The following is a 15029-nucleotide window of genomic DNA, read 5'->3' on the forward strand; positions in this document are numbered from 1 at the left end:
GCTAGAACTGAATATAGAATCCTATTGGAGAAGTGGCATGATCTTGGATTTCCAATTTGCAGTATTGGGAAACAACAAATACTATTATATTTTTTTAACACAAACATTAATATCAATCATTTAAAAAACTTTTAAGGCAAGAGCTTACAAGACAATGGTAACTATGTGGGAGGTCTTGGATTTGAGTTTACTTGAGCTTAATACACAATAATAAGGTTATTATATATTTATAACATTGAAAGTGCTTAATACATATAAATATTTAAGACTATTATACAACAAATGCATATCACATTTTTTTAAATTACTAATATATAGTACTTGTCAAACTACTATACTTACAAGAAATGTATATCACATCTTTTGAAATGACTAAGGTATACTAGTTGTCAAATTACTATATATATTTTTTTTCTTATTACTTTGAACATTTCTACATATGTTTGCTAATATATCTTCTTGTAAAATTATAATTGTACATATCACCATCAACTCATGAGTATTGAATTCTACAATACAAGAATCATTTCATTTTCTTTGAAAAGATATTAGTATGATTTTATATAAAAATCAAAAACTAATTATTAATTGTCCTTACTGTATTATTATTATTATTATTTCTTTCTACTTTATTCAATAATAAAAGGTATTGTTTCTTACATACAATTAAATAAATCATAAATATAAGATTTTTGAACAATTCATTCATTCGAAAAATATCCCACCTGCACCCATTATAATATGTTAATTGCAACATTATGCATTATCATATCCCTATCCTTATCCTCTACCCGTCTCCATACAAGTGTCTTTTGAAGAGAAGTCAAATCTGTACAAAGTATTTCAACAATTTATTAATAATATATGCTTCTATAAAACTTGAGGTCTAAATGTCTTGGTGAGCATCTCATGTAGTACCTATCCAACGAGGAAAAATATTTTCATAATATAAGAATTTACAAGTTTTAAAAAATAAATTTGTTTATCCTTATATTAAAAATGGTTATCGTGGTTGACGAGCCCCTACCTCCATCTAGCCCTGGCCCTTTCCCATTATAAGATGCAGAGTCTCAGCCTACTCTCTCATTTAATCGTCATCGGAAGTCAAATGCACATTATAAAGAGTTATGCTATCCAATCGTGACTGGGTATTCGCTTGTTAGATAAGGAACCCAGAAGCCGGCATGAATATTTAAGTATTTTGTTCATTGACCTTTCTGTAAATAATAGTATTAATTACGCAGCAACATCTATAACAGAGAGCTTGCAAATGCCTAACAAACAACAATTGCTGAGTAAAGCTAGATATCTTCTGCCCGTGTTTGTGTTCGGCGAATGGCAGAGTCAATGAGGAGAAAAGAAAGTGCTTGGATCTTTATTTTGCATTGTGCTTTGACGCTAATTTCAGTGCAAAAACAGTCTTGTTCAGCCGCTTGTCCGCCACCGCCAGTCCAATGTCCGGCTAACGGAGAAAGCTGCCATCTCACTAATTATCGTGGGGAATGGGAGGATCAAATGCCATGCAAGGCTGCCATCGCTTTTTCCCCCAAAACCGAATCTGAGCTCATTCATGCAGTTGCATATGCCGTCAGGGAGGAGAAGAAAATCAAAGTCATAACCGGAGGATCCCACTCACTGGCAAGGTTCGCGTGCCCAGGGGGAAACGACGGCGTTGTTATCAGTACTCTGGACTATAATTCCCGAATCGTGATCGATGAGAAATCCATGACGGTTACGGTTGACGCCGGGGTTGAGTTAAGAAAGCTCCTGGATGCGCTCGCAGCAAAGGGGCTTGCGTTGCCTCATACGACTGATTGGGATGGCTTATCCATGGCCGGTGTAATTACCACGGCGGCTCATGGGAGCAGTTTGTGGGGAAAAGGTGGCGGAATCCACGAGTACGTTGTGGGTATTACCATTGTGATTCCTGCGCCTGTAGAAGAGGGCTACGCAAAGATCATACATTTGACAGAGAATGACGAGGAGATCAAAGCTGCGAGGGTTTCGCTGGGAGTGTTGGGAGCCATTTCTCAGGTGACGTTTTTGGTGGAGGAGATGTTCAAGCGGTCGGTCACCCTGGAGCTAAAAGATGACTCGGATCTGGAAAACGGGTTTGTAAAATTTGCCGAATCGCATGAGTTCGGTGAAATGTACTGGTATCCGTCGTTCGGCGGAATGCTGCAATCTGCACAGGACAGAGTCCCCGTTGGTACCCCGGGTAACGGAAAGAGGTTCGAGATTCCTTTCCAACCGGCGACGGTGCAGAGCGTCACACAAAGCAGGGCAACCGGTATGTCTTCTTTCTTATTTGATTCACGAATTTAACATTAATGTACTTTCTTTTTCTAAATATGACATGGTATGTGTTTGTGCAGAGGAGCTGAACAATGCGAAAGTAAATGCGAGTAATCTGTGCAAATCAGCGAAGACGCAGGTGGAGCAAGGCATTAAGGCAGGCAATGGATATCTAAACGATGTGGAAACTTTCAGAGGGTTCCCTGTGGTCGGGTATAATCACCTGATGCAGAGCTCTTCCGGTTGCCAGATCGATCCTCGCAGCGGCGACCAGGACACGTGTCCGTGGGAAGGGAAGGAGTTGAAAAGCAACGACACTATATGCCCTTGGGACACGGAGGTGAAGGGCAACTTCTATTATCATACGTCAATTGCGATTCCTCTGTCGAGAATAGTGGAGGCCATTAAAGACATGAAGAAGATCCGCAATATTGATCCAACTGCACTGTGCATGCTTGATTCATATCTGGGAGTGCAATTTCGATATTTTAAAAAATCCACCGATTTCTTGTCCCACAAGGAAGATAGCGTTGTAGTTGAGTTTCTTTATTTCCGTTACCGTGAGATAGGGACGCCGCGGTGGAACGGGCATGTAATAGACGAGATCGAACAGATTCTTTTGCAGAAATACGGAGGAGTGCCGCACTGGGGGAAGAATCGGGTGTATACATTCGAAGGGGCTGCAAAACGAACTGTGAGTCTGAGAAAGTTTTTGAAAGTGAAGAAGCTATTTGACCCGAGCGGGTATTTTTCCAGCGAGTGGTCAGATGGGGTGCTGGGAATCGGAAAAGGTGTACAAGTATGGAGAAATGGATGTGCGCTGGATGGGCTGTGTGTTTGCAAAGAGGATCGTCATTGTGCTCCTAGTAAGGGATTCATGTGTGGGCCCGGCAAAATTTGGAAGAAAGCTCGTGTATGCATTAAAGTTTAATCCACGTGTACCAATTATGAAGATTTCAATATCTTTATGCCCCACAATAATGCTGGCAAATATCGTAGACCAGGCTGGTCCTAATCACTAAATAAATTATTATTTATATTTATTATATTTATATATGCCGTCCCACCAGGAATCTGGGCTTAAATTCTGGTGACAAGTCAACAAAAGTGGACGCTCTAAGTTTTCCAAAGAGAGGAAAAGGCTGTCTAAACGAGAATTTCGACTTCATTTTTGTTTTCCTTCTATGGTTATTAGGATAAAATGTAACTAGTTTATGTGGCCGATTGCACTTAAAATCTTAAGTGGGAGGAATGTTGTTTTTAATAATTAAAATAGTAATTAATTTAGGACTATATGTTAAATTTAAATTTAACTAAAAAATTTCATTTTGATGTCGGTATAGACATTGCCCTAATACATAATCGAAAAAGTTAGAATAGTTTTCAACGAGGTTGTAGTGAAAAAGAAAATCCAAAACTATAATTTTAATAAGCTCTTGTCAAGAAGCAATAGACAATTTTAAACAAGTGATTAAGTGTCCAATTTTATCTAATTAAATTTCTTTAAGCTTTTTAATAATTTCATGTATTATATTCGATACAAGGTGTACATTTATTTGTTATATTAATAAGCAGTCAAATTTGGAGGTTGGCCGAGAACACAAAAACAAAGCTGAAGATCAGGCATAAGTCATCACCGTATGATTAACAAACCCCCTTCCTTAATTTCAAAATCCCCAAACTAACATATTTCTATAATTAGACTTACTCCAACTAACAACTCACAGATGTCATTTTTATACATAAAACTAGCCCAATTAATGTATGTTGGCAATAAAAAAAGTCCAGTGGTTAATAACAAAAAAAGCCCCATGGGCCAAGTAGTAACTACTAAACAAAAAGAAAAAGGAAAAGGAAAAGCAAGACCGAGAAGTAACTCTCCTTTTGGTTGTTCAGGTTGTCCAATAACAATCATAGCCAATCATCTGCCAAAAAGCCACAGAATGAACAGGTTGTCTCCATTTGCTTGGCATCATTGATCTTCTCCTTCCCAATCCACAAAAGATGAATAGTGGTCGTAGCATAATGCATCACATGTACAGAAAAGTTGGCCACCCTATTGAACTGGTCTTCTAGGTCATTATGTTTCTTGATTAGACTGGTGATGGATTCCTTTAGTTTGGTAAATTCTAGATTAATTGAAGATTTTTTTCGTAGTATCATGCCTCACAATATTCCCTTCCTTTTGACTATCACCCCCCACTTTATTCCCCTCTTTTTGGTTATCATCCCCCATTGGTTTATCTCCCTAAGCCTCCATTTTCTTCTCCATCCCTTGGTTTCACCCTTCCATATTAAGGATCCTAACAGGGGACATGTCCATCCCCTATTCACTCGTATCACTTCCTTTCATCAAATCTAAGGTATTTGTCTCAATTCTAGAAGTATCAGATAGACAGGAAGGCAAAGGATTGTCCTAACCCCCACCAATGTCCTCCTCATTCTTATCTTGACTATTCATTTATTTCTCATCTTGGACTCCATTGTTTCTCCTAGGGCTTTCCTTTTGGATCTAGGGGCACCTTTCTTCCCAGAGTTCTCTATGGAATCAAAATTAATAGGTTTATCTTTACCTATAGTGGTCGAGGGCTTTTTCTCTCTTGGTCTCTTACTAGAACTATTAGTAACCTTTTTGGCTATACCACTAGTACTTTCTACATCTAGCACCTCAATTTTCTACATTTTAACCTTCCCAACAATAAAAGAGGGCTTCTTAGCAATAGGGGTTTTCTAGAAGGGGACGAGTTTGAAAAACATTAATGGTTTTGAGAGGGGAAGAAACTAGACTAAATCACTTCAAATTTGCACTAGACTGAGGTCTCAAGAGTGACACTCTTATGTCTGCTCACTATATTCAAAATTTCTAAGTATCATATATTGAACACATGAATTTGAGTTGTGCAACATTTGTATGATTGAATGTATGGACATGATATATTAATTGGAACACGTGGTTCCTCTCTATATGCTTCACAATACTTTAAATGCGTAATGTATTTATATAGTTTCCTTCCCTTTTGGTGTTTGTGCTAATTTCTCTCACACTACGACTCATTATTCATTGGTCAAGTTATTGTGTAGTATCGAATTTCTACTCGTGTATGACCATCCCGATTTATTACTTTCAAGAACTGATGAATTTATGCAGCAAGGAAGCTCCCATCTTACAAGTTTATGAAAGTAATTGCATGACCCACAAGTCCTGACATCTCAATTAGTATGTCTTGTATATTAGAATGGTTCTTTTGGTTCTTGGTTTCTCTAGTTGTGGCATAGTATCTTACAATAAGAATTCATCATTAGCGATCGGGAGAAGAACCTTCTTTATAGGTATTACTTTATTAGTTCTTTCTCTACTCTAGGTTGAGATATAATTGTTCAACATTGCTATGCATAAGAATTTATTATATTATCATCTATTTGTTAAAGATATATATGAATGAGGTTGGCTATGAATCTCTTATTTGATTTTACCACTTGTGTTTTGGGTAAATGTGGTACCTCATTTTTTTCAGATTTGTATCCTTGTTTCATCATCATGCATAGTTTGATGATATGTGTGTGGTTCTTCTCTCTTGTCTTATTTAAGATTTCAAGAGTACTTGGGTGACTTCATCAAATAGATTATATCTCTCTTTTATTCTTTTTAACTTTTATTTTAATATAGATTATTCAATAGATCTGCCCATGTTATTTAATATCTATATTTATATATATTTCTATAACTATATGTAGATCTAGATCACCCTCCAAATTTAAAATCAAATGGTTAATTAAAAGTTGAAATATTGATAGATTGGTGCAATAATGGGTGACTTCATCAAATAGATTATATCTCTCTTTTATTCTTTTTAACTTTTATTTTAATATAGATTATTCAATAGATCTGCCCATGTTATTTAATATCTATATTTATATATATTTCTATAACTATATGTAGATCTAGATCACCCTCCAAATTTAAAATCAAATGGTTAATTAAAAGTTGAAATATTGATAGATTGGTGCAATAATTGCAAACATATCAATTTACAATTTCAATCCGTATATTAGTATACCCCACTTAATTAATTCTGAAGTTATGAATTATAAATTATGTTACTAGAATAAGTCACATCTAGAAAGTGAATGGAGTGGATAAAAGACACACACAATCTCAAAGATAAACATTTAATTCAATATATAAATTACAAAGACTTATGAAAATGTGTTACAACACTTCATGCATAACTAAAATCTATTAGAAGTCCCTAAAATTCTACAACATTCTATCCACTTATGATCTATCATAATCAATTTCAAATCCTTACATAATGACTTTATTTATAGAGGTCTAAGAACTCTCTAGAATATCAAATGACATAATAGGCAACTAGTGGCATTTGAAGACTGATTGTGAAACAGCATTGGTCGGCTGAATGCAAGGTTTTGTCTGTTGTTGACGGTGGGTTGTTGGCTATTGTGAGCTATGGACGGTTCATAAATGATGGGCTGGCGGAGAAATTAATAAATGCCACCAATATCGAACCAACTATATTGCCTCGACAAAAAGAGACAGATAAGAATCATTTTAACTTATTTTATATATTAATCCAGAGCGTATAGTTTGGATTGTATACTCTTGACTATAAAAAAAACCTATTTTCATTGTTTGGCAAGCTCAGACCTCTGGGTCTTAGTAGCAGACTTTTGGTGGGCTAGAGGTAGCTGAACAGGATGGGATTATCAGAGAAGTTAACATTAGAGCGCACTGCAAAGTCAGAATTAATGAATTTTTTTCTCCACTTCTCCGACTCCGCCATTGCTAATATAAAAGGTCGGGCTACACAACTCAATTAGAAGATTGGAACCAATCAATAATGTATGCATATTATTGTGTGAAACACGTTTGCAGTCAATATGAGTTTAAATAGGGAATGTATGTAACTTTCAGTCACACTATTGCATAAAATTTTATCACACTCAAGTTTTTCACTCACAGACTGAAACAAACTCGCCATATTCACAATTTGACAGGAATATTAATATTTAAGAACTTGTCTTTGAACTGGATATGCCTTACAAATGCACTGTACCTACTGACAAGCTAGCAATATTGCTAAGGAAAAACAAATACAATTTCTCCTATACAGAGAATCTTTACGGACTTGTTCTTCCTCTATTATATTCTACTAAAACATGGATTGAATTATATTTGGCACAGAATTAACCCCAAATACTGTACTTACACAAATTCATAAACTTTCTCTTAAGATGCTTCTGAGTTCACGATCTTTCTAAATATTTTATAATATATGATATTTCAATCATTATATATATCTAATTTTGCTCTCTCCATTTTTTCTATCAATATATTATTTGTGCTTGTCTCTTTCTCAACTGCTCTTATAGTGTCTAGGTTTTCATTGTTCCTTTCTTTGGAATTTGATGTATTTTCAACTAAGGAACAATTACAATGTGAGTCACTTTACAAGATAGAAATGTCAAAAAATTCTAGAGTTACTAAAATAAAATATAATAAGAACTTTTCTAAGATACAAACTATGATAATAATTTTCAACATTATGGTTAAATTTATTATTTTTTATATAAAACATTTGTATAGAATATTTCTATAAATTATTTAGAAAACAATATTTATCAATTAAAGATTACTTTAATGACAAATATATAACTGCAAAATGCATAATTCATGAAAATGTCTAAAGTTTAGATTCTTCTCAATGGCTAAATGTGTCCAAATTGAAGCATAATCACAACAATTGACCTTAAAAATGAAAAACATAATTAATTTTTTAGATTAGGAAAAAATAAATTATTTTATTTATTGGCTATCAAATCCTTTAGATTTTCACCTTATATCAAACAATTGATAACATGTTATGAAGACTAAACAATAGCTTTTGATATGTTGTTAAAAGATGATATAAAATGATACAACTATTTTACTTACATGGAGCTTCAAGGACTATTGTAGGCCCAAAGTCTTATTTGTTTTTATCAAATTAATGATTTCACTAGTGATATTCTTAGTTAATTGTGATCTTCAATAAATTGTTTTATTCACATAACAAGATTTCATTAAAGTAGATATTTAAATAAAGTTTTTTCATAAAATGTTCTTAGAATCCTTGATTGGAGAGATCTCAAAAAAATCAATTGAATCATACAACTAGAGAAAGCATAATTTGGAGATAACAAGAATTTTGAGAGAACCATGCATGATCAAGATGTATTCATAGAAAATTACATGTACAAAGGTTAAACAATATCCTTCTTACATGCATTCTTTCTCACAATCTTCGATTAGAGATATTTGATCCAATTCAAGAAAAAAAATCTACTAAAATTGTAAAATAATATAATAAAGGCTATATCATGTTACAATATATATGCATTATGACACACTTGTTTGTTGGTAATATTCAAGACTATCTTAAGTTACTAAGAGGGGATTGGTGAATTAGTAACTTCTAAAACTTTAGCAATTTTAGTTCTTAATCTAATAATCCAATTAGCAATTTAATTCATCACATTTGATCTAGTTGCGTGGATGAGAAAGTGAAAACATAAAAACATCCATAACAATTTCTCACAAAGATTTGGTGACCTAGAAACTTTCCAAATAGAAAGTAAAACTAGGGTGGGGATGATACCCATAAACTTTAGTACTGTAGCATAAAGTTGGCCTGTTAAGGCTTACATTGATCACTTCTAATGATTTTCTCTATTAGGAGCAATTAGGACTACTAGGTCCACCTTGTCAAAGGATTTTACAAACATATAATGAAGTATGCACTCGGTGAAGAGATTTATAAAAGACTGTTAAGTCTACCTTGTTAGAAGATTTTGGCTAGATCACATATTAGGATGAAGTAGTAGTAGATCTCTGATCTTGGAACTTGATTTTCTAAAAGAGTTTCTTTTGTGTATTGATCACCTTTCTATGATAGATATGTCTCTGTTGCTCCTTATGTTGTTATGGCCTTTACAATTTTCTCTTCTTCTGCTATATTCATAACCTTGCACTTGTGCACAAACATTCACATTACATTGATATGGTACAATACATTACATATACATACCAATCCAAATTACATAATTTTAAAGTCATCCATGATACAAGTTAACATAAATATTAGAAAGTTGGGCCACATGAAGACACTCAGGTTCTGAACACGACTTACTGAGGTTCTGATAGTTGGCATCCATTGTCAATGTTTGACATCGTCATCCACTCGGTAGACATAGAAGCTCAATCCATACTAATCACTTCTAAGTAATCTTGAGCTCGATCTACACTGGTGACTCGATAGATATTGTGGAACTCGACATAAATTGAATTAATTGGTTCTCATTTATCGCTATGAGCTCAGTGTAAACTAAATCACTTGGTTAACATAGAGTAGCTCAGTTAACACTAGATTCATATCACATAAATTGTGAACTTGGTAATTACTGATCTGCTTAGCTTACACTGATACACATATACTAAAATGCATGGTTTATACTGCTAGACTTCACACTAACTAAATATATTCAGTAACCGCTAAGATTTGTCCAAAGGACTCGGTAGTGATTGAAATGCTTGGTTAAGACTGCTAACTATAGAATGAGCTCAGTAGAATCTAATAATTTGAATAAGTGTATTGTCACTAATAAAAAACTTGATTTTTATGTCAAAAATCTCCCCCTTTAACATTAGTGACAAAAAAATTAATAAGCCAAAATTGAATATCTTATATCTATCACCGCATGATACTGGCTTGGTAGAGTATTCTATTTTGTTTTGAAATTTTTCAAAATTGATTTTGTAAGGTATATACAATATACTATACAAATTCTGCTATATACAACATGTTCGCAAGTTCTCCCCTATAGCATATTTCTCCTCATACTATATGTCTCTTCCCCTTTTTGACAATAATGCCAAAGATTTAGTCTAACTTATTTACATAGAAACACCAAAATAGGATAAGAATTCAAAATGTACCTTGAGAATGATTGCCAAGGTTTTATCCCAATTTTCTTGTAGGACCTTGCATGTATGAAGTGTAATTTGAACTTCTGCAAATAGTTCTATCACATGGTTTGCAATAGATAAGTTGTTATCATGGACTATATTTTTTGAATATACAATATGTTTTTTCATTACATCCATGTTTGGAAGGATCATATTCTATATGTCACTCAATGTTTATCAGATCCTTGCTTCTTCTCTTAACAATTCAGCCTGCATATCTAACAAAAATATGATTTTCTTGAAATGTGCAAAGCTTGAACTAGGGTCAAGTTGCAGCTTCTAAGCACTAGCTTTTAGATCTATATTTAGTATGATTTTTTTTCCTTTATTTATTTTGTAAACTTAGATACATCACATAGCTTCCCAAAAAGTGATGATACATTTGAGCAGGACATTTTAGGATTGACAAAAATTGTAGAAAGCTCTACTTGATGAATTGCAATTTGCTGAGCAAAGTGCTCTAGCACTTTATTATGAAATTTATTCTCAGCCTTTTCAACTAGCGTATCTTGACCATCAGTGTCCTCATTGAATTTCTAGATTGCTTCTTCTGGTTGATACAAAATAGGTTGAGAAGAATCAATCTGAATTCCTATTGTCTCGGTTAAAATTTTCTTGGCATCTTCAATTATATTATACTCCTTATCTCTCTCTTCTCTTAGTGTTTGTTGTTTAGCCTTTTTCTAAAGTAGTTCAACAAATGTCTGCATTTGGTCTACAGTAAGTTTGTAAATATCCCAATTGGGGATTACTATTTCCTCATCTAGATCAATATCTTCCTCTATCTCCTTTCCTTTCCCTAAAAATTTTGTGCTCAGTTCAACCTTAGGCTCAACTAGCCTTACACCTATTTCTTTTGTATCTGAAATGGAAACAGTAGTAGATATACTTGGACTTGCAGTAAAAACTAATACTATGTTGGCTAAAAGAATAATTATAGAAATATTTGAAGAATCCAAAATTGTAGAACCCAAAATTGAAGTAGACAAAACTAGTGTGCTTACCACTAATGTACTCAAAATTGTGGTAGCCAATGTATTCATAGTTGATGATGCCAACTTAGTTGATGAAGAAGGAATCTGTAGTTTGGTAGATGAAGTAAAAGTTACTTCTATCAATGATGTGGTGAGCTAAGTAGGGGGAAAGAGTGATTTGACATTTGATGTGTCATGAGTGGTCACAATCAAACTTGTTGAAGCTATCTCCATGCTTGATGTATTCAATAGTTTTCTCAGGGAGTGAGGAAGAGAGGTAATGAGTGTTGTAGCTATCTTGACAGGGTCAATCTCCTCCTCATCTTGCTTTTCTTCCTCGACATCCTCTTGCTCCTTTTATTCATCATAATCAATTGTGACCAAATGAGTTGATACTTCATCATCCTCTTCATCTTTGTCTTCATAATCATCATCATCATCCTTTACTTCAACTAGAAATTCACTTGGTTTGTGAAGATGATAGACATTTTTCCAAGTTTTAGTTGCATTCTTCACAACATATTCATTATCTTTCATCAAAATTAGAGAATTGTTAAACTTAAGAGTCATCTTATCTTCATTTTTTTTCAATGACTCTTTTACCTCAACATTTGATATGCTTAGTAATAACTACCTCAAGCTTTGTGCATATATATGTCCTTGACTGTTTTTTTGGCATGTTCCCATCTTGGTCTTATTTTGTCAAATAATACACCAGGAATCTGAGAAGCTAGCTGGTCAAGGGAGTACTTCCATTGTCCCATCTTATCCATGACTAGATCTTCTATTTTCTTCTTCTCCTAATCTATTCTAGTTTCATATTTCAAAGCTATAAAGTATGTTATACTAGCTCTAGCTTTCAATTCCTTTATCCTATCCTGGAAGGTGGGTGGAGGTCAGCTAAATATGATATCTCCTCCTTCTTTGTCACCCTTCATCCTTGACCTCCTTGTGAGGACTACAGTGGATGGCTTTGCTGGTTTGGTGATGATCACCTTGCCCTTCTTCTTCAAAGGTTCTTCTTTCTTGGGTTCTTCCTCATCCTTTGCTTTCTCCAAATCCTCACCTTTTGCTTTGGTTTACAAGAGAGGTGCACTTGATTTTAGCTTCCCTATCCTTCACTTTCCTTTATTAACCACGTATAGGAGCTTTATCTCAAGTTTAATCCTAGGCTTTCCTTAATCATATGTTCTGAAGTAAGAGGCCTTAGGATCAACTAGCTCATTGGCAAGGGCTTCAATTATGTCTTTTGTCTCATCAATATTCACCTCATAGACAAGAGGTTTCACCCACGCAACTCTAGGCCTTACTGCTTGAATTTATACCTTGTCATTATCAACCATAAAGCATACATCATCCTTATAGTCCTCAACTAAATTCTTTGGAATTCTGAACCTGTTGTTCATTTTCTCCTTGAATGCATTGAATTAGTTGTTCATGATGCTACTATAGTTCCCACCCATCTTGGTAATATACTCATTTATTTGGTAGAGCACAAGCACATCCTTTCTCTAGACAATAGTGCCTTTAGAATGAAATAATTTTTTCACATAAAAGAATAGGCAAGTTAATAGTGAACCAAACTTGCATAGGTTGTTCTTGGATATCCTTATGCTTTCCATGTTCTTGTTGAATTATTTCAACAGTAGGTCGGCAATGTTATAAGAAAAGTTGTTCTTTACCACTTTATATGCCAAGTCCATGGCTACACATGATATATTTTTTAGTCAGCTTGAACTGTATATTTTGTGGGCAATAACATGAATTTCAAACTTCAACTTTGCATCAATAACGTTGCTAATTTTCCTTCCCCTATAGTCCCATTCAGTTAGGGTTTTCTTTTCCAACTTTGCCCGTCCTGGGGTTTTCGTTGTTTTGGCTTGGCCAACATGGGGAGGCTAATGATTCGATGAATCATCTTCTTTTTTATTAGAATTGGTTGCTCAAGCCACAACTACCATTATGCACCCATCTAACGATAAACCTAATCCATTTGATTTGAAATTCTTTGGGCATATGAGGGATATGTGTTAACCCTTTGGTTTCTAGATGTTGGTGTTCGGGCTTCAATACTCTATTTGCAAATAACTAACCTAGGGCATCATCCATTTTTGGCATACCAATTTCTTGAATAACACATTTGAAATGACTCTAATTATCATTAACAAGAAGTACCTTAGGTGGGATTTAAGACTGAGCTCTGCTTGAATCTAGGGTTTCAGCAATTGCAGGAGTGAGCTTGAAATATAGCACTTTCCATTCAACTCCATGAACCAACATGTTAGATCCTCTCTTGACCTTGCTGCCACTTGATGCCATTTTTCACTCAGTAGATTGAGAGAACTCGAAAAACTTTTTGCTGGAAATTCACTCAAATCGCTTGATAGCACTAAAAATCTCTCTTCGCAATAGCTCTTGAAAATTCATGTTAAGAAATGAACTCGATTCCATGCCTTTTGATAAAAAAATTTCCTCTAATTCTTGGCATGAAGGTATATGATTTGGCATCATGCTTGACAGAATGTCACCCACTATATGGCATTGATCACTTGGTGAAGACTTCATGACTCAGTAACTATAGGAGTCTTCATTACTCCCGACCTTGCTCGATAAAGTCTATGACCTGACCTTACTTGGTAGAGAAGGTAACTCGGTAGATATTAGTACCTATATTACTCTATGATCCCTTTGTATCTTGTATGCAAATTTGGATCTTTGTCACCTTTCAATTGGAACTAATTTGGATGACATCTTGATAGCCTGGTTCCAGTTCTCCCTTGTGAACTTAATTAGAAATGGTAGAGTCACCCAATTGTTGAGTGACTTGACCATTATTGCATGGACTAGTATCCTTGATAGAATTAGGAATCCATTGCTATTTCATTTTCTTTTTGACGTTATCATCTTTTTCCTTCTTTTCATCTTCAATTCTAATAGTATTCATACAATTCTTGGCAAGATGACCAAGTTCTATACAAGTAAAACATCTTTTGGTGGTATCTCTTTTCCTCATATGATGTTTAACACAATCAATACCAATGTGTCCAAATTCTCCATAGTAATGACATCTACACAAGGTATTGCAGTCCCAACCAAATATTACTTTCACAATTTTTTTTGTTGGATTGGATGTCTTGGTTTTGCATTCTAATGCCTTGTGTCCATATTTCTTACATTTGTGACAATTTCCTTCAAATCTTGGTTTCTCTTTGCATTCATTAGCCCTATGAGCATGTTGATTGCAATTGTAGTACTTCCATTGAATTTTTCTTTTGCTCCAACATTTTTTTAATGTATGACCTAGCTTACCTTAGTGATTGCAAGTAGGTCTTTGTTTCTTTTGAGAACTTGTTTGGAGGATTCACCTTCTTCTTTGTATCTAATTCTTACTTTCCCTTTTTTTCTATAAAGGTTCTTCTCATTCAATTGATTCATGTCTTCTTGTTATTTCATTATCCTCTCATTTTCCTTTCCTTTCAGAATTTAGATCATTTTGCAATCTTTAATTTTCTAATCTAAGGTTCATGATTTCTTCATTTTCATTGGGGACGTGATTGATAAAGTTAGTCTACTAAAGGGATAGATGTTGAATCTCATTATATTTTCCTTCTATTTCTACTTTTGTTTTTTTTTTTCTCTTCCATTATTTCACATAGCCTTAATGACTGGATTTCTTGCTCTCTTCTTAGTTTCCTCACTACTTCTTATAGTGAACCATTCTTCTCTAGGAGTTCTTT

General features: G+C 34.3%; 1 protein-coding gene across 1 annotated transcript; it reads left to right on the top strand.

Annotated features, from left to right (window-relative positions):
- The first annotated feature begins 1335 nt into the window (after window positions 1–1335).
- LOC149546877 (L-gulonolactone oxidase 5-like) lies at window positions 1336–3226 on the top strand. The gene is made up of 2 exons (XM_089794681.1): window positions 1336–2290; window positions 2376–3226. Exons 1-2 carry the CDS (start codon window positions 1336–1338, stop codon window positions 3224–3226), a joined length of 1806 nt encoding a protein of 601 aa, XP_089650807.1.
- The last annotated feature ends 11803 nt before the right edge of the window (window positions 3227–15029 follow it).

The sequence above is a fragment of the Cupressus sempervirens genome, chromosome 7 (genome assembly GCF_028749045.1).
Source record: "Cupressus sempervirens isolate cs-2001-9-10 chromosome 7, ASM2874904v1, whole genome shotgun sequence".
NCBI lineage: Eukaryota > Viridiplantae > Streptophyta > Pinopsida > Cupressales > Cupressaceae > Cupressus > Cupressus sempervirens.

Excerpts from the sequence above, each read along its gene's own strand:
- LOC149546877 (XM_089794681.1), top strand. The coding sequence starts at position 1,336 with ATGGCAGAGTCAATGAGGAGAAAAGAAAGTGCTTGGATCTTTATTTTG. Across the intron at positions 2,291-2,375 it reads CACACAAAGCAGGGCAACCG|AGGAGCTGAACAATGCGAAA; the intron begins GTATGTCTTCTT and ends GTGTTTGTGCAG.